This window comes from Nanorana parkeri, unplaced genomic scaffold (assembly GCF_000935625.1).
Source record: "Nanorana parkeri isolate BGI_ZX_2015 unplaced genomic scaffold, ASM93562v1 scaffold85, whole genome shotgun sequence".
Taxonomy (NCBI): domain Eukaryota; kingdom Metazoa; phylum Chordata; class Amphibia; order Anura; family Dicroglossidae; genus Nanorana; species Nanorana parkeri.
In genome coordinates, this window is record NW_017306353.1 from 883,864 (window position 1) to 903,328 (window position 19,465).

The following is a 19,465-nucleotide window of genomic DNA, read 5'->3' on the forward strand; positions in this document are numbered from 1 at the left end:
ATGGAGTCACCCGCACAGGGTGGGAGTAGCGGTTCAGGGATACATAGACAACGAGGGAATTAAAAAGTATAAAGAAAAAAAAAACGGCAATTAAAAGTACCTCTGTCAATGTTAAATATAACAAGAAAAAAAATATTAGGCTTATTATCACTTTAATTGTTATCTTTAACTTGGAAAGCACCATCATAATATGTAGCATTTTACAACCGTAAATAGGTGTAGAGTACAAACTTCAGACAAAGTAAAAACACAAAGACACGATACAGGGGAAGAAGAGGCTCTTTCCTATGGAACCATGGTTCTCAAAAGTAGGTCGCCGCATGCCTTCCGGTGCACTAGGTGAGAGGCTCCTCAGCCTCTCCCATAGCACAGCACTGTCAGTTTTTGTGCTGAGCAGCCATTCAAAATATGCTGCCAGGTGCCAAGTGTCAGATTGAGGTGGGGAGGGCTGGGGGTATGGCCTTGAGGGAGCTCTATCCATACGTGCATTGCTTACAGCTCCCTTGCGTGACCGGAGTGACATCACATTCTGGCTCCCGGAACCTCTACAGGGACTGCAAGGATGCAGTACAAACAATGCACATATGGATGGTGCTCAGTCACAGCACAGCAGCCCACACTGAACCCCCTAAACATTTTTGGGGAGTGTGAATGTCTGAGTGTGTGGGATTGTGTCTGGCTGGTTGTATGTCAGTGTTTTAATCACAAACTACCACACATTGCACCTACTGTTTGTACTGGTGCAGGAGGTGCATTGTGTTGCCATTCATTTGAATGGCCCCCCAAACACACCTCCCGCCCATAGTTTGATTGCTTGCACGGGAGCATGCAGTACCGCAATGCCATGCATTCCAGTCTATTGAAGCATACAGTCTAAGGGGTGGTAAACCAAAACAGTAGGTAAGAGGTCAGTGGCTCCAAATGAAGGAGTTGATAACTTGCATAGGGAAGGTTGTCTTTAACATGAACTGTTTAATACTAGCAGGAGCAGTAAAAACAGTTCCCAATATGTCATGAATAGATGTTTAGTCAGCAGGTGGAACCTTTGAGCACAACGGGGCATCAATAGATGTCGGTTTCTGAAGAGACCTCATTTGGCTATTTCTCTCCAATGGATCAGGACTCGGAAACATAGGCAGCAAAAGAAGTACTATATTTATTTTCTTTTTATGGGCAAATCATTTATTGCCAGTTTTGTAACAGAGTTGCGTTAAAATGTATTTCCACTTTCGTACCCAAATCAGGATAACACCTATTTTATATTTGATACATTTTCCATTCTCATAGCATAAGCAAAAAAAATATTTCAAAAAGGGTTAGGGATGATACTTGGCTTCTTAAGTTTTAAAATGTCTACTTGCTTCTACTTATATTGTTGGGTAGGGGGGATGTGAGGGGAAAAAAGGATTACAACCCTGACTTCTGCATCGTATATTAATGAAGTTAACAAGAGAAAACACAATCCTCAAATTTGAGTCCTAAGTCTTTCTATAAAAGGACAAATCACAGTGAAGGTGCTCAGGAAAAACCTGGATTCAGCCATGTTGTCTGCTGCAAAAGAACAATGTCAGTGACTGTTATAAATTTCTTAATTCCACATTCTCATACCTAAGGCGTGGGTTCTGGGCCAGGCTCTGTACACGTGCCCAGGCTTGGTTACTCCTTGGCTGAAGTTCCACAGGTACCTTCAGAGGCAATCGCACTGGTTTCTGATCCTCTTCATCACTCAGTCCTGAAAAATGATAACATTACAATATCAATTCCATCTTATGTGATCATATCAATTGCATCTTACCACTCACAAAAACAACAGACGCAAATTAATCTCATCATTTTATGGTTCCCTGAAAAAAACATTTATTAAAAGAAGCTTTATGTCTTACGAAAACTGGGGTCCAATATTCTCCAATTTCTAAGCTCCACCAACTGCTTTTCCACTGTCCAATGAGACTCCCTTAGAAGCCAGTAAGGGCACTTTCATTGGACAGGGGACGGCAGTGGGTGGAATTTAGTTACATCAAGCCCCAGTATAAACCTGCAGCCAAATCCAAAATGGGCACAGAAAAGGCTTTCTGGCTAATAAAAGGTAATGCCACTCTTAAGCAGGACATCAACCCAAGTGAACCTTGTTGTTTTATTATTGTGATGCAGTCAGGTTGCTGAAAATGTAAAGATGTGTTATTATTTTTTTTTTTAATGCAATAGTGTACTAACAGCACACTGGGGATGCAGACTGCGGCTCTTACACATGGAACAGAGGTTTGGATCACCAGCAGACCAACAAAACCCATACACAGTCCCAGTTACAGTCATCCAATCAACAGTCATATTCCCTGAGCAGCACGGACTGGAGCAATGTTTAGGAGGAGGTGTTGTAGTGCTGGAGATCCGAACTCCCACATTCTATGCAAGAGCAGCGGTCCAGACCTCTAGCATGCTGTCGGCACAGAGTTTAACAAAGGCTGTTACAGGAAATAAAGTAAATAAGGTAAATAAGAACGGTCCACTTTGGCATGTAGGGTTTAACCTGAAGCACAGGTTAAACTTTATTCTCACACTGGCCTGCTCACATTTAGAGCTGCAACAGTTAATCGATTTAGTCGATTAAAATCGATGATTGAAAACGTTGGCAACGTTTTCGATCGTCGATTCGTCGGCTATCGATTGATTTGCCTGTTCGGGGCTCCACATGCGGCCTGAGCCACACGTCACACGCTGCTCCCGCTGCGGCCGCCGTGCCCACGGCACAGGCAGCGTAAGCCACGCCCACCGCACGATGAAGCCGCGCACGCCGCTGCTCTCCTCGGCGCGATCTCCCTCACCCGTCGCTGGCCCGCTGACGATCGAGGGTCCACCTTCTGAAAGCAAGTCAGTGGTGGAATAGGTGTACGGAGCTGCAGTGTGGAACAGGTGTGCGGGGATATAGTGGTGGAATAACTTATCCGATTAATCGAACTGATTAATCGAACTTAATAATCGGCCAACTAATCGATTATGAAAATAATCGTTAGCTGCAGCCCTACTCACATTGCTTTATTAATATAAATTCATAATAAAGGAGGGCTTGGATCACGCCACTGTGAACTGACTATTCGCCCCCACACATAAATAGCTGCATTCTCTGTATTCAGGCAACACTTTGGCTTTAGATTTAGTTAGTATTACCTGTCTTCCCTTCAGGATCACAAAGCTTCTTCAACGCTCGGCACATAGGAGCCTTAATCCGCAAGTTCCTTCCCTTGTACCGCACAGTGGTTGCTCTGTGAAAAGATATTCAAAAATCAATAGATGAAAACACACAAATTGTGTACTAAAAATATCCATATGTCCTATCAATATTGCAGGCAACAGACTGAACACTTAATAGCATGTATACCAATAGAGGATACATAAAAAATGGAAACAGTCAAATAGCACCATTTTCAGAGGGTTTATTATTGAACCTTACTGTATTTAATTTTGGGCTAATTGGATATATGATACAAGTGAATTAATAAACGAATATAGATCACATGACATTTCATATGATACAAAAGTCCCTGTTTAACCAATTAAGCCCCTAGAAGCTCAGACAAAATTTTGAAGTGTCAGTTAAAGTGATCCTAGAACAGTGGTTCTCAACCTTTCTAGGGCCGGGACCCCTTGGTAACATTTGCCAAGTTGTGGTGACCCCCAACGGTAAATTTAGGGATGACACGGCTGCTGCAGCGACATCTGGCGGCGTGGCAGGAGAACTGACACTGCTGCGTTAGGAGAGGACTGAGGAGGACTCTAACCTAGCACAGCAGAAATCACACAGCGACCCACATGTTGAGAACCACTGGCGTACGCCGTCAGAATAATTTTTTTTTTTTTTATCTCTCTCGGGCGGCCGGTAGCTGCTATCTAATAGCGGGAGACTCCCGGGCAACCTCCGGCAAATCGTAATTCGACCCCCGACGAGGTCACGACCCACAGGTTGAGAACCGCTGCCCTAGAAGATATTTTTTCCGCATTCCATTCTGCTTCAGAATATCATCTTTATTTGTATTCCTTTAGCATGACATTTGGATGCAACGTTTATGTGCCTCAAAGGGCCCCTTCATGTACCCTTGCCTGATGAAGGGGCACTGTGAGGCTCTGAAACGTTGCATCCATGTCATGCTAAAGGAATATGAATAAAGATGATAACACTTCTAGGTTGTATGCTGTGGCGCCATCCACCAGTTGTTCCAGCACCCTTTGGATTCTGGGGTACATTGTTACAGAGTGCAAAGGGATATTACCAAGTTAAAGTGATGCTGTCAAGTCTTTAAAAAAAAAAAAAATGCTAAATGGCAGATCCCTGCAATAGAAGAGCTCTTGTACTCATCTCTCTGCTGGCCTGTGTTACCTGCCTTCCCTCCATTCTGATACTGCAGCATGGGCAGAGTCCTCATCATTCCACACTTCTGGGACTGTCAAATGCCTGTGCTCCTGTTGTGTACCATGGTTCAGTCCTTTGACCCCTATGTCACTGCTGTGTCCTGTAGTGACATATTTTATTTATTTTTTCTAAACACTGTCCTCTCCTTTAAAAAATGTTTTTTTTTTTTTTGAGTGCACACAGAAACAAATAGCTTGATAGCTAGAACCAGGAGCTTTGTTTACTATTCAACCTCATGCGAATCTACTGTCATAGTGATCAGATGATTGGCTACCACGCTGATCAGTTACTGATGATTAGCAGGGAGCAGAGCAGTCAGTGACAGCCTGATCTGACAGCTAGCAGTGTGGGAGACCCATACCTGGGAAAGTTCCAACATGCAGCACAAAGCAATGCATGAGCATATTGACCTTCTGCAACCAATCTTCCTTTAAAATGATCTTTAACCTCAAGGCTGATTAAGGTGCAATTTAAAGCAACACTGAGATTGGGCTTCAAAAATTGATTGCACTTGTTAATAGAGTAAAAACATTGGTGCAAGAATGTTCAGCACATGAAGTTTCAGAACTAGTAAAATACATATATGTAAATTCTCAGTAACCATTGCATTTGCCACTGACCCTTATTACAAGCTTAGTCAGATAAATAATCATGCCTACATATCAAGGCAACAAGTTGCACATATAACAGTGTGGGGAATGGATCATACTACAGTCCTTTACAAGCATTTATGCAAAATTCAAAAGGTAAATAGTAATACCTTAAGAAGGCTTTCCTTGTGGTTGCTTGAATGCTTTGGCTCTGGTCATTTCCTATGCAGCAGGGGTTCAGGGCATGAAACCCTAGGTGACATCCTCCTCCTGTTCTGGACTACGCTGCTCAACAGCCCCTACACCACAACATACTCTCTATTGCCAGAACAGAGGCAGCAGAACGTGCTCTGCAGATGTAGATGTTGGGGGTGCTACCTTCACAGTGACAATATCTGAACATTAGTGGAAAAACCTAGCATACCTTCACAGTCCTGTATTCCTAAGAGCAGCCAAACTTTGGTCCTCTAGCTATGGTGTTCACTACAAATCCTATTAGACATTGTAAGAGTAACAGCCACAGGCATGACTTCCAGAGGCAGATGCACAATGGGATTTGTAAGTTCACCACAGCAAGGGGGCCGAAGTTTGGCTACCCCTGCCTTAGAGGATAAGCAGGAGAGTGATGGTTACAACTCTGCTGAAGTTTAATCAGCAGTATTGACAATGCTCTACAGGAAGTGGGGTCAACAGAAATAGTGGCAGGATCAGCAGGTAACAAATGGTAGAATTTGAGGAAGCTTTACTTGGACACACATATAGAAGGAATCTTTGAGGAATGCAAAGTAGAAAAACAATTTTCGGCTGGAGAAACACTTTAGGTGAACTTGTTGCTTAGCCCCTACAAAATCTTTTGGCCTTTAGCCTCCCTGGCGGTCTGATAATTTCATTTCTTGTTTCTATTTATTTTTCTGTTTTCAGTTTTTTTACTTTTAAATTTCCCGCTGGTTCCGCCCCCCTGCGACGCGGACGCTCCAAAAGGGACAGAACCCGGAAGATGGATGCTGGCATCGGCTGAAAGACACAGCGGGGATCGTGGACAAGGTAAGTAGCGCGCTTTGTAATCCCGAGTGTGGCTCGGGGTTGCCGCTTTTGGCAATGGAAATTGACCCCGAATCACACTGGGGAATACCGCCAGGGAGGTTAAGAAACCAACCAAAAAGCCCTAAGGACAGTGTCAGTACCCAGACTGAATGTATGCACTGCACAAGGGACAACGGAAGCAGTCATATATCATACCATGAAACATTTTATACCCACCCTAACTGTATCAGCTCATTCAGCTTGGCAGCGTTCTTATCATCCATGCCTACAAAGAAAGAAACATTAGACAAATATACTAACTAGTGGTGTGACTAGTACATTGTATCTATATAAAAGCACAGCTTCTCAACTGTACTTACGGTTATCATCTGACATACCACTTGATAAATATTTACCATGTAACCCATAGTGTGTGCCAAGTAACTTTTAGTATATGTGAGAGAGAGAGTGAGTGAGTGAGAGTGTGAGAGTGAGAGAGTGAGAGACATTTGCAGGATAGAGAAGCTTCTTTATCAATCTTCATGACCATTGTCCATCCTGCATGTATTTGCCATGATTGGATGTCACAGCAATCACAAGATCATCAACTGATTGATTCTGATCTATAGTCAGAGATTTGTGGCCGTCAGGGACAACACATTCTCAGAACTATGACCGCACACAGGTTCACAATACTGGTTTACAGATGAAGCATCAATAAACGTTCGATCAGTACAGGGAACGGTATCTAAAAGCTTATTCAACCGATTATGGTCATTAAGCTGCCTGCAATACTTTACAATGACTTCATAATGATCATATTCTCATTTAAAAAAAACAAAAAACTTACATCCCCCAATTTTTTTCCGCAGTTCCCCGTAACAGATGAGGCCATAAAGCTCCTGTGATGACTTCTTAAGACCACAAGAAAATACTGTAAAATAAAACATTGATATTCAAGACACATGTATTATATACTGACTTTTTTGGTCAGAGTGGAAGGAGCTAGAAAGACAACTATAACATGGCTGACATTTTTATTATTATTAAAGTGTATTAATAATAATAATAATAATAATAATAATAATATCTAATAGTAACATCTTGTCTTGTATTGTGATTGTAATGTCCTCCTTATATTGTAAAGCGCTGTGCAAACTGTTGGCGCTATATAAATCCTGTAATAGTTATAATCAATGGCCTTCAAAACTAAAGCAAGATATGTTTTTAAATTACAAAAATTGAATGTGTAGCTCCTATTCTCTTGCATTTTTCCTACTTTGCATCACTTTAATGTTGTATTTTCTGCTCTTGGCCCATTATTAGCACTGTGTGTGGGTTGTATACAGTTGGCTAACCTTCTATTGGCCCTGAACAGACAGATACCGTCTCGAGTAAGTCAATTCGGGCATAGACCCAGTATTACATTTATCCTGTTTGAATGCATTCGTTTATTATGTATGTGTATTGGTTCTCAGCTCTCATTTTATTTTTGCACTCGCAGTATCTTGTTATGGGCTATGTAATGTTGACCTTTTTTATGGTGTTATATTTTGCCAAAATTAGAAAAAAATCTATTTGAAAAGGAATTACAAACATGGAAATTATAGACTGATAAACTTCAGTGTTTCCCTTTGGACTCCAGAGGAGGATTGCTATTGAGCGGAGCTGGGCAGTGGGAAAGGAAGGTAATTGCAGTCTTCTTTTACAGGTATGTCAAATTGACAATTTTTATTTTACTGACAGGGAGGCTTTAAAGCGAACCTGTTGCTGTACTCATGCAAAGGTTCCCTTTAAACATAACAGACCTGAGAAAAGAAAGTCAAAAAGGTGATTAAGGTACGAGAAAAAATAAAAAATTAAATCCCTGTCAATCGAAGAGACCCACCATTGTTGAAGTCGATGTATTTGGAGATCTTGTGCCACGTTCTGTAGTAGAAGTGGCGGACCTGCTCCTTATTCTTTACCATGCTGACTGGCTTAGCTTTCTTCTTGTACTTGAGTGCGATGTTGTTCTGAATGGCTTCAAAATCCTTCCCATGCTGAAGAAGAAAAAAAACAGATGCATAAGTGAGTTTGCCTGAACCACATACTGCTACAATACAATGACTAGCTTCAGCAACCATTATTAATATGGTTCCATCGCTCTGCAGAGCTTTAAAAAGTGACCACTAACTGTATGTGGGCTATGACAACACAATTATACCAAAGTGAGATCAAAAGGAACTATAACTCTGCTCAGACAAGAACAGGAAAATGAGATACATGATGGTTTAACATCAGTACTCTATAAAATAGTAGATAAGGAAAAAACAAAAAAAATCAAGGGTATACAACCCTATGCCCAATAAGGGGGCCATGTAGAGCCTGTGGTTGGCCAGTGTGTGGTCATCGGTGCTTCTGCAGACAGCCGCCTGTGTTTTCCTTACCCAAGAGCTTACTCAAGACATAAAAAGGGAAAATAATTATTTAGACTGTTTTTTTCCCTCTGATCTTCTATATTGGATCTTGTGAAGAAAAATAAAAATGTGGCACAAAATGTTTTAAAGCTGAACTCCAGCATAAGCAAATGTTGTCTAAATACAGGAGTTGTATGTAGTCTTCCTTGAATCTTGTATTACCTGACCTGTGCAGTAAGCCAGTGTGAAACTTGGAGCTTCCTGTAATAAAGACCGGTCACTGCTGCTCTGTCTGTTTGTGTAGGGTGACTGGTCTCGTCTCCGCCCCTCCTGTAGTTTTCTGCAGGCAGCCTGTGGTGGGTGGAGCCTGCTGGGCCCCTCCCACAGCTATGCTCTCTGCACAGGCTTTGTACAGCACAGTGATGATGTCATTAGGGCTGCAACCAACGAATTGACTGATCGATAATAATAATGGTTGTCAATTATTCTCATTATAGATTAATTGGTTGGATCCCCTAGCTCTCTCTCCTCCATGCTGGGAAGAGGGCACAGCAAACAGTGAGTGGGTGCAATAGCCAGCCTGCTATTGACTATTGCAATTTGAAATTGCCAATAGCAGGCTGGCTATTGCACCAGCCTTCTACCTGCTGTATTTACATTCAGCTGCCGTTCCCTGGCTGAAGCTATTTAAGCCACATGTGCTTACAATACAATTTTTTTTTTTTAAATGATAAAAAAAGTGGGAAAAAGTTATTTTTGGTTTCGGCCTGACAAATTGCAGTGCCATTCACTTCAAAAGGAACCCCTAACGCGCCTCCCACCCACATTGTGATCACCCGCACTGGAAGGCACAGTACCGAAATGCTGTGCGTTCCAGTGCAGTGCGATTGCAAAAAATGATGCATGCAGTTCTATTCTGAAGAAAACTTTAAGCTTGTAACACTGCATTTGTGTATTTTATTTTAAATGAAGGATAGTATTTAATTTTTTTTATCCGATCAAAAAAATAAATCGCCAACTAAGCAATTATGAAAATAATTATTATTTAGAGTACTAGATGTCATCACAATTGTTACAAATTAATATCTCTGTGTGCACCAAATGCCTTTGCAAACTAAGTGGATTCATATCCTTTGCGGCTATTGAAGAATGTATTTCAATTAAAGTGTTTGTGCTTGGAGTTCAGCTTTAAGGGGGCTGTGGGGAGCACAAATGTGAAAGCTCAGAGTTGTAAAGTCCAAGTAAAGGGAGAGTGAACTGATAACCAAGAGGGGAAAAGAAAATAAATACAATTCCATGCAACTTAATAAAAAGGTAATGAAATTCCTTTACATACCATTTAGGAGAAGAAAAAGACACTGAGAATTTTAGACGAGAGTAGAGGAAAAAAACGGCACTCACTTCATAAAGGGCCTCGAAGAAAGTGTTTTTGTCCTCCGTGCTCCAAGACTCCCACTGCCTCCGAACCTTCTTCTTGTTGCCCTCATCCTTCTCCCCAGCAGATGGCGCTGCATTTCGGCTAGATGTTTTTGTGGTACTGGGGGTTGTTCCGGTAGAGCAGCTCGGTGAAGACGGAGTGGCACTGTCCAATCCTAAACAAAAGAATACAAAATATATGTATATAAAATATGTAAGAAACAAAACTACTCTATTGAATCCTGAAGCCGAAGACACCATAATACATCATATTAAAGTAGATGTAAACTAACTAAAAACATTGAATTTGCTAAAGCACTGTGTATCCTAAACCATTGCCAACTTTTTTATTTTTTGCTGCATCTAAGTGCTACTGATCTCCTGCAGTCACTTCCTATTTATCTGCACTCACTTCAACAATGGCTGCATACTCTGTCCTCAATTATTTACAAACACTCAGCGATCACTGATTGCTTGTACCCGCTCTCCATCCTGACTCGCTGTCACAGGAGGCTGAACGAGCGCTGTGGGGAGGAGAGCACGGTCTACTGTGACAAATGACTTCTCCCCCCACACTAATGGCCCGGCTTCCTTGGACAGCCGATAGCAGAAAAACTTTAATTTCCCATTCTCTGTACATTTATCATTTTCTTCTGCCTCTTTGAAGACATAAAAAAAAGGAGCAGTGCAATGCCTGCTGTAATGCAAATACTAAAAGCTTAAAAGGGAAACCTCGGCTCTTGGAAAAAATAATAAAAAACAACAACATTTGATTTTTTCGCCCATAGGTGCCGGTAAAGCATTGCAACCACAATCAGTTGATCGTGCGTGCAGTGCTCTGGCTTCTGCAGACCTCCCATCCATGTCTGTACCAAGGTACGGACATTCAGCAACATGGACAGGAAGAAATGTCAATGGACTAAAAGGTACGGTGACGTCACTGCAGTCGTATTCCGTTGATAACTTTAAGTCCCTCTGCTGCGGTGGCTGATGGGGCTCGCAGATTCTACATTCACAGATCCTTTCAATGGATGATGCAGCTATGTTTGCAGATCCATACACCGCCACACTGCATTCAAAAAGGTAATTTAGCAATCCAGTTACACCCTATGGATTTACCATGAAACATGGTCAGAAAAGGTAAGGTTCTGCCTTGCTGGGGGTCCCTGATTCGAATCCCGGCCAGGTCACTATCTACAAGGAGTTGCATCTTCCCGCACCCCAAAAGACATGCTGGCAGGTTAATTGGCTCCTGTCTAAATTGGCCCTGTATGTATGTCAGTGAAATAGGGACCTTAGATTGTAAGCTCCTTGAGGGCAGGGACTGATGTAAAATGTGCACACGTATGTGAAGTGCTGCGTAAAATTGTCAGCGCTATACCTGCAATAAATAAATAAACTTATCCTTTAAGATGTAATTGAGAATACCGGTGTCTACTGCATTGCTCTGTCAAAAAAAGATCAGGCTTATTAGGTAAGGCAATGCAAAAGGCAATGGTGGTCCAGTTACTCGAAGAAACCATTTTAATTTCTGCTAATGAAGAGACACTGAATGAATTCAAAATTAATTATTTTTACTTGTTATGGATTACAGATCTCCTTGCGTTCATGTATAGCAGCATTATGGACAAGGCGTCACAACGTGGTCATTCTAAGATGGAAGCTTCCTAGCGCAGAGAATAAGGTACCAGGAGGACATCTCCCACGTGTGCTATTAACTTGTACCAGAGCAGAACAGTGGGACTGCAGAATGAAGTCAGTGGGTATTTTTAGACTGAAATCTAGCATCGTGAAAGCACACAATCAGCTCCAGCAACCACCTCCTCACAGAGGAGGATGGTGGGTAAAAACTCTACATGAAAAAACAACAACATATACATATGCAAGAAAAGCTACAGCTGCCAACCAAACCTGTAAGATTTTTTTGATTGGATTTTAACATTTATCAAACGCTCAAACATAAAAAAAAACAAAAACACATAATAGGAATACAATACCAACAAATGATTCACAAGTTCTTGCGTATAAGCAAATGTTCCAGGTTTCAGTGGGAATGTGGTGTTACATGCTCATTATGGTGTTACCCTTCCTGCTCCTAAATTTTCTATGCAGCTTGTGGGCACCATATGGAGCCAGACTTTATCTTTGTTATAACAATCTTTTTACCTCCAGCTAGAGCCTCCATAAACACCCCAACTTCTAGCATATGAGGGGAACAAGGCAAGCTTACTCCATGGCAGAACTTGGTGTCAAGCCCTGATCACCATCATGTAGGTAGATTTGGCAAATTCTTACATAGTATTTGAGGTTGAATAAAGACATTAGTCCATCAAGTCCAACCTATTAGGATACCAATGATCTATAAAGTGGCAAAATTATAGACTTGTCCCTGCAATACATCCCCTTTTTAATACAGGACAAGACCCTGCTAGCTTTGTTTACAGCAGCCTGGCACTGCAAACTACCTTTCAGTTTGTGGTCTACAATGACCCCCAAATCCTTCTCCATTTCTGACTTCCCCAGCGGCATACCCATAATTGTATAACCCATTTGTTTATTTTTAATTCCAAAGTGCATTACTTTGCATTTATCGACATTAAACCTCATCTGCCACATTAATGCCCACTCCCCTATTTTATCCAGGTCCTCCTGTAATGTTATAGTGTCTAAGTCCTTGTCTATTACCCTCCCTATTTTGGCGTCATCCGCAAACACGGAAATATCGCTGTTAACACCCTCCCCGATGTCATTAATAAATAAGTTGAACAATATGGGACCCAGCACAGAACCCTGAGGCACACCGCTCATTACACTAGCCCAGTCTGAAAAGGTGCCATTTACAGATACCCTCTGGACACGTTCCCGTAGCCAGTTCTCTATCCACGTACACACCACCTCATCTATGCCCATAGCCCTCAGCTTGTGTAGCAAGCGTTTGTGTGGTACCGTATCAAATAATGTTAATTCTGTACAAATAACTTTCAGAAAGGAAAAAATAATTACTCCTACAATAAAAAGGTAAGATCTGATACTTTCCAGTGCCCACATCCTCATAATTAGAGAACACAAGTCTAGGACAGAATTCATGGTCAATTGTTTGGAAATATTGGATCCCAGGTAAGCTCACACTTGCAGTCCTGGATTGGCCTTCGGTGCTCTTTCCAAAACATAAGAGACCATAGGAAATAAAGGGCAGCTCAGCAGAAACCTCATACCTTCCCCATACTCATATCAAATATGCTGCCTGCATAAAAGCCTACTAAAAGTGAACCTATCCTTTGTGCATGCATGTCCAAGGAAAAGGGTTACTTAACTAGCCTCCTTTCCGGTAGCATAAACTCAAAATTTGTAGCTCCAGTGCCATTTGGCTGCCAGGACCAGGGAGGAAATACCTGGCACTTTCAGGTACGGGTGTGCATATGTCTAGGGGTTCAAGATTGGCCCAGGAGCCTGGGAAAGCAGTCCATAGCCCTGTGTACAAGTTCAGGCAAGTTAGTTAGGAAGTTTTAAAAAAAATACTTTCCTGGTGCGGGTGGATGAACTGAGCGAGATGGAAGTGGAAAAAGGCAAGTATAAGCGGCAGAGAAAGGGGTGCTTGGTGTAGGTCAACAGACTCCTTGCCTTCATTCTGCATGGGCAGAGGAATGGTTCACTTTAAAAAGTGACATGAAACTCAGGAGTTAAATCTTAAAATTGCATTTGAATACCCTAACTAGCAAAAAATGTATCTTATTTGTGTATCATTCAGCTGTAGATCCTCAAATCTCTGAATTGGTGCCGACACTGTCCTACCTTCTGGAGGGTGGCTACTTTTGTTCCCCGTGGTCCCTGTGTGTGTTGTAAAGTAGCCACCACCCCAAGATCACTCCCATGATGGACTAAAATCTCAACAGTTGGAGGGCCGCAATGTGCGGTGAAGTCTCCGGATGAGCGTGCTCCAAGGCCAGAACCCTGTTTTCCAGGGCCGCACACGTGGTGGTCACCGCGGATACCTCCGTCGATACCGTCTGGATCTCCTGTCGCATCTTAGATAGGTCTCGCTGAAGAGCCGCCTCCACTCTAGTGACCAGGGCCGCAAAATCTTCCTTGGTGGGTAGGTAGTTCAGCAAGGCCCGGAACTCCTGCGGGACGTCAGACGGTTGCTTGCGAGAAGTGTAAGAGTCCGCGTCCGTGGAATCGGAGTCGTATATCTGGGGTGAGTGTGTTCCGGAACGGAGTTCATTCGGTGTGGGGGAACGAGACCGGGCATTGCCTCTAGGTGTGCGCAGGAGACGGGGCTCGGACGCCATGATGGATTGGTCTCGGCCTTGGGGCCTGGTGCGGGTCGAGGTGAAAAACTCCTGCATCGAGGGGGTACCCCGCTGTGAGGCTTGCTTGTCCTCTTTGCTGCGTTTGGACATCTTGTGTGACCCAACTTAGAGGGGTATAAGTCGGTATAAGTGGAGTGTAAGGATGAAACCCACGGAGCTCGCTGCGTTTGCTTCTTACTCCGCCATGAGCAGGACACGCCCCCTAAAGGTATCCTTTAAAGCTCCAACTTACCCCCATTGTTATCAAAGTGAACACCACTTTGATAACAATGGGGGTAAGTTGGAGCTTTAAAGGTATCCTTTAAAGCTCCAACTTACCCCCATTGTTATCAAAGTGGTGTTCATTGTATGTTCCTGAAAGGTTCACTATTGCAAAATCGAATCCAAAAACATTCAACAGTCTACCCAAGTTTTCGGTAGACAGACCCAATGGATTGTTATTACGCCCTCTCATATTCCAAACACAGAAGATGTCTCATAATGTGTGTAAAACTATTTAATACCATTTGAAGGGTCCTGCCCTAGATAGATTAACATATACACATGCCTCCTCTTACCATCTTTTACAATGTCTAAGTGACGCAAGACTAGCAGAGAGCATGTGTCATCAGACTGGTGAATTAACAATCAGTTGCTCCCACACATACACGTCATCTGGTAAGGACCTCACCCAGAACATTCGCCTGTTTCAACGAGTTTTATATTGGTTGCCTTTAATAAAAAGTGTCACCTTTATTAGATAAGTATGCAATCTTTTGAAAAATGCAGCTCTGCAATAGCCAGCCAAATATTAATAACCCCACTGCTAGGGTTCATTTGTCATTTGTCCGTAGTTCTTCTTCTGTAATGACTAGGGATGAGCAAATTTGCCATCGTTTGGTTCACAAACAGATTCACAAATCTTGCTTGAAGTTTGTGAACCTGATTGAAACTAATTGTTCAAATAATTATCTCTTGTGACTCATCTGACCAGGGGAAAGGCTTTACACTGCATTATTGGTGGTTTCTTATTTCTATTGCAAAACCTGCAAAGTTCTCAGGCCAGTTCACAATTTTTCAAACTTGCAAATCCTGGGCATTCACTACAAACCCGAACCTCGCCCCTACTGACAATCACTCACCATCCAATACTCACCTACCTGGCCCCGGGTGTGTTATGGGAACCAGAAGACTTGAGTTGGGCTATAGTTCTCCTAATGCAGCAATAAATTCATTGTTACAGTCAGCAATCAGCTTTAAATGGGCATTCGAGTTACTCCTACACTCACATTGACTTTAATGGTGAGAGGAATCAAAACACATGCTTGAGTACACAAACTCAAAAATCGATTGAAAACTGGCATTTCAGATTTTGGTAGATGATGGACAATTAAGCCCATGACATGAGTTTCTTATAACTTTTGGGGACTCTACCAATTATGTTTCTGGGTCTACAGGCCTGAGGTGAACACTATGAGGGGCCCCCACATTCTTTGTTGGACTTTTGCTTTTGGAATATCAAAGAGATATTTGGCTTAACTTGATCTTTTGGAAATATACTAGATGGGGCCCAGAGGCTCAATTATTAAACAGGAGAAACAAGAATTGTATGTTTTGCTCCAGAACAACCAGTAATGTTTTTTTGGTTAATCAGACTATGGTCATTTTTTTCCCCTCTTTGTTATGGATTCAGGGAGAGGAGAAGGAGAAGGAGGGAGAGGAGAAGGAGAAGGAGGGAGAGGAGAAGGAGGGAGAGGAGAAGGAGAAGGAGGGAGAGGAGAAGGAGAAGGAGAAGGAGGGAGAGGAGAAGGAGAAGGAGAAGGAAAAGGAGGGAGAGGAGAAGGAGGAGAAGGAGAAGAAGAAGAAGAAGAAGGAGAAGGAGAAGAAGAAGGGAGAGAACAAGAAGAAGAAGGAGGGAGAGAACAAGAAGAAGGAGGGAGAGAACAAGAAGAAGAAGGAGGGGGGGAGAGAACAAAAGAAGGGGGGGGAGGGAGAGAACAAGAAGAAGAAGGGAGGGAGGGAGAGAACAAGAAGAAGGGAGGGAGGGAGAGAACAAGAAGAAGGAGGGAGGGAGAGAACAAGAAGAAGGAGGGAGGGAGAGAACAAGAAGAAGAAGAAGGAAGAGAACAAGAAGAAGAAGAAGAAGAAGGAGGGAGAGAAGAACAAGAAGAAGAAGAAGAAGAAGGAGGGAGAGAACAAGAAGAAGAAGGAGGGAGAGAACAAGAAGAAGAAGGAGGGAGAGAACAAGAAGAAGAAGGAGGGAGAGAACAAGAAGAAGAAGGAGGGAGAGAACAAGAAGAAGAAGGAGGGAGAGAACAAGAAGAAGAAGGAGGGAGAGAACAAGAAGAAGAAGGAGGGAGAGAACAAGAAGAAGGAGAGAGAACAAGAAGAAGAAGGAGGGAGGAGTAAAAGAATAAGGGAGCCCAATACACAGACCTATAAGCATAACTAAACAAACGCTATCCATAGTTATAAAATAGTCATTTTGGCTCCAGTCAAGAGCTGAATTCTGATTGGCTGCTTTAGGCTGTTTCACTTACTACCTTGGTAAACAAGCTCAATGAGGTGTACAGCTTGCTCATTAGGCCTAATTTCCATGGTATTAAAAACAAGCTCCATTTCACAATAGGAAGCGTTATTTAATGGCACTGTGCCTGGATGTCTTGTTTGAGTGGTTATCTGATCTAATACACATGCACACACAAGTAAAGATCACTGACCCTGTGACACATCACTTCCAGAACCTCAGAAAACGGAGGCCGATATTAAAGGATATTATATTGAAAGAGTTGCCTGGACAAGTTCCTCTTCAGGAAATGCTCACACTGTGAAACATACGGAGGAGAAAATGTAGAAGCTGAATTTCAGAAGCTGTAGAAGCGTTACTGCGAGCCTAGGATGCGGTCCTTGTCCCTAAACACAAGGGCCATTTATTGCTAGCACCTAAAATGTGGTCGGACAAATGGATCAATGGAACAAGGTACAGCTTTGCAGAAGTGCTTTCTGGAACAGCACTTGATAAAATAGCCACTACAACCTTATAAAGTGAACCTGTCACAATATCAAGCAGAGAAGAGGCTACATATCCATAATACCTAAATATTCACCTTGCAGTGAGCAACCCCCACAGCTGTGCTTCCCTGCCAAAGTTTCTCAACCAATCGCAGGTCTCCAATGTCATCTTAACCGGTTCTGCATTGTACATGTGGACATCAAGGACTTGCTCACATACCAACAGCATCAGAGAGTAGACAAGAGCATAGCTGCCAAGGGCCCCAGGAATAAGGTAAGTATTACACCTTAGATCAGGGATGGGCAAACTCTGTTCCTACAGCTGTGGTGAAACTACAAATCCCACAATGCATCTGTCTCTGGGAGCCATGCCATGAGAACATTGCATTGCCTTCTGGGATTTGTGGTTCCTCAACAGATGGAGCTTGCCCACCCCTGCCCTAGATGAAACAAACATTTAACCCTTGCAGTGCAGAGAAAGCCCCACTGTAAGGTACCTTTTTTTTTTTTTAAGGTTAGCGTTCAGCTTTAAGAGAACCAATTACTACTCAGCTTAAGCAATTTTTAACTTTATTGAAATGTCACAAAGTCACGTTTCATACATTTTTATTCATAGCAGCAAGCTGGACTGAAAAATGTACAGCATGTTCTACTTTTTTCTGCGCATGGTGGCGTGAAATGACATCATAGGCCATAATGCCTTGTCTATGTGTTGGCACTGCTTTGGGCAAGGCTGCCCAGCACAGCCCAATGCATGTGGTGTGAATGGGCCCTAAAGCTAAAGCTACAGACTCAAAGTAAACCTAACAAAAGGAATGCATACCTGCTCGGTCAACACAATTATGATATGGACGAAAAGATCATTAAGAGGAATGCAAAAAACTGCTGCTATTTGATACCATAATGCACATTCATAAGCTGGGAGACTGAGGGGAGGCAGTTGACAGAGAACCTCTGGCTCTAAAGCTGAAGATTCATTGTAAAATCAATAAATAAATGGCCCAGTGCTGTCACACGGTGTGTCACATGCTCCCTCATACCTGGAAGTACTGGGAATTCCCTATAGCGCCTGGTGTCAAATGGAGCAAGGGAGAGAAGGAAATGTAAGTATACGCTGCTAGGTTGCTTTGCCCTAAAAAGGTACAGAATAGGTTTGCAGTGAAGTGGACTGATACTTCTTACAAATGTAAGGGAAATAATGTCTCTCTTCTCTCATCCAAAGGCTATAAGTTTCCCGAGAAATTTTAAAGAAGAACTGAAATTGCATTGGCTCTTGCAGTGATGCTACCCCTGCTAGGCAAGGGTAACTGCTCGTATCTGCCTGGGTAAAAAAACCCCCCCAAAACTTACTAAAACCTCCAAGCCGACTGCGCTCCCTCCAGCCAGTCTCCTCCCCTGCTGCAAGGATAGCATGTTCCTCAGGGTCCTCATGTCCTATACACTTTAGTGGATGTGAGGATTCCAGGACTAGACCGCTGCAGAATGGGGGGGAAAGATGCTCAAGGAACCAGACTAAAGCTGGGGGGGTCACACCTACGCGGCAGCGTTTATGATGCGCGCTTTTATGCACATAAATCAAATTGCGCGTTTCTGTGAGCAGATTGGGGCTCATTGATGTTAATGAGCAAACGTGCAAAAACGCATATAAAAATGCGCAAAAATACAGCAAACGTGTGTTTTCAAGCGTTTCCTATTGAGTCTATGGGGCCAAAACAAGCTGTAATAAGAAAAAAAAACATGTACTTTTTGCTTTTTTACAGTGCCATAGAAATTAATGGTATTTGTGTTTGGGGGGGCATATTTGTTTTAGCCTTTTTTAGTGTAAGGCTAAGGCTAGGATCACACCCAGGCAACAGCGTTTTTGCGTGTTTCTATGCATGTTTTTTGGCGCATTTTTTGAGCAGTTTGTAGATCATTGATGTTAGTCTGGGTTCACACCTGGGCGACAACGCTTTTTGCGCTCGTTTTTGATGAAGATTTCGCGTGAAAGCTTTTTTTAGGGCAGAAAAATTGCTACAAAACACTCAGTGTGAACCAAGCCTAAGAGCAGGCCAGCTCAAATAACATTTCTGCCAGGAGTTCTTCTTTAAACATTATTAGAAGGAACTTTCCTGCGTGCTGCAGCTTATGCTGGAGCTTTCACTTATTGTCATTTCATGCAAAACCTGAATTATTCAATAAGTGATCAAAAGTGACAGGCAGTGATCAATGGATAAAACACCATTAGAAGGAACTGCTGCCACACACATCCACTTTTTAATTTGATCCAATCTTAACATTTGCTTGGATTTGGGAAATTTCATTATTCTGAAAACACGTTTGTTGTTGACT

The 19,465-nt window shown here is 42.6% G+C and overlaps 1 protein-coding gene across 1 annotated transcript in view; it reads right to left on the reverse strand.

The window, feature by feature from the left end:
* CRAMP1 (cramped chromatin regulator homolog 1) overlaps positions 1–19,465 on the reverse strand; it is a 48,255-nt gene that overhangs the window by 19,911 nt on the left and 8,879 nt on the right. The window contains exons 2-7 of the mRNA XM_018552364.1: positions 9,819–10,009; positions 7,907–8,060; positions 6,869–6,952; positions 6,256–6,304; positions 3,166–3,260; positions 1,609–1,732 (exon numbers count right to left, since the gene is read on the reverse strand). Coding sequence (XP_018407866.1) covers positions 1,609–1,732; positions 3,166–3,260; positions 6,256–6,304; positions 6,869–6,952; positions 7,907–8,060; positions 9,819–10,009 — 697 coding nt within the window. The remainder of the gene's footprint in view (positions 1–1,608; positions 1,733–3,165; positions 3,261–6,255; positions 6,305–6,868; positions 6,953–7,906; positions 8,061–9,818; positions 10,010–19,465) is intronic.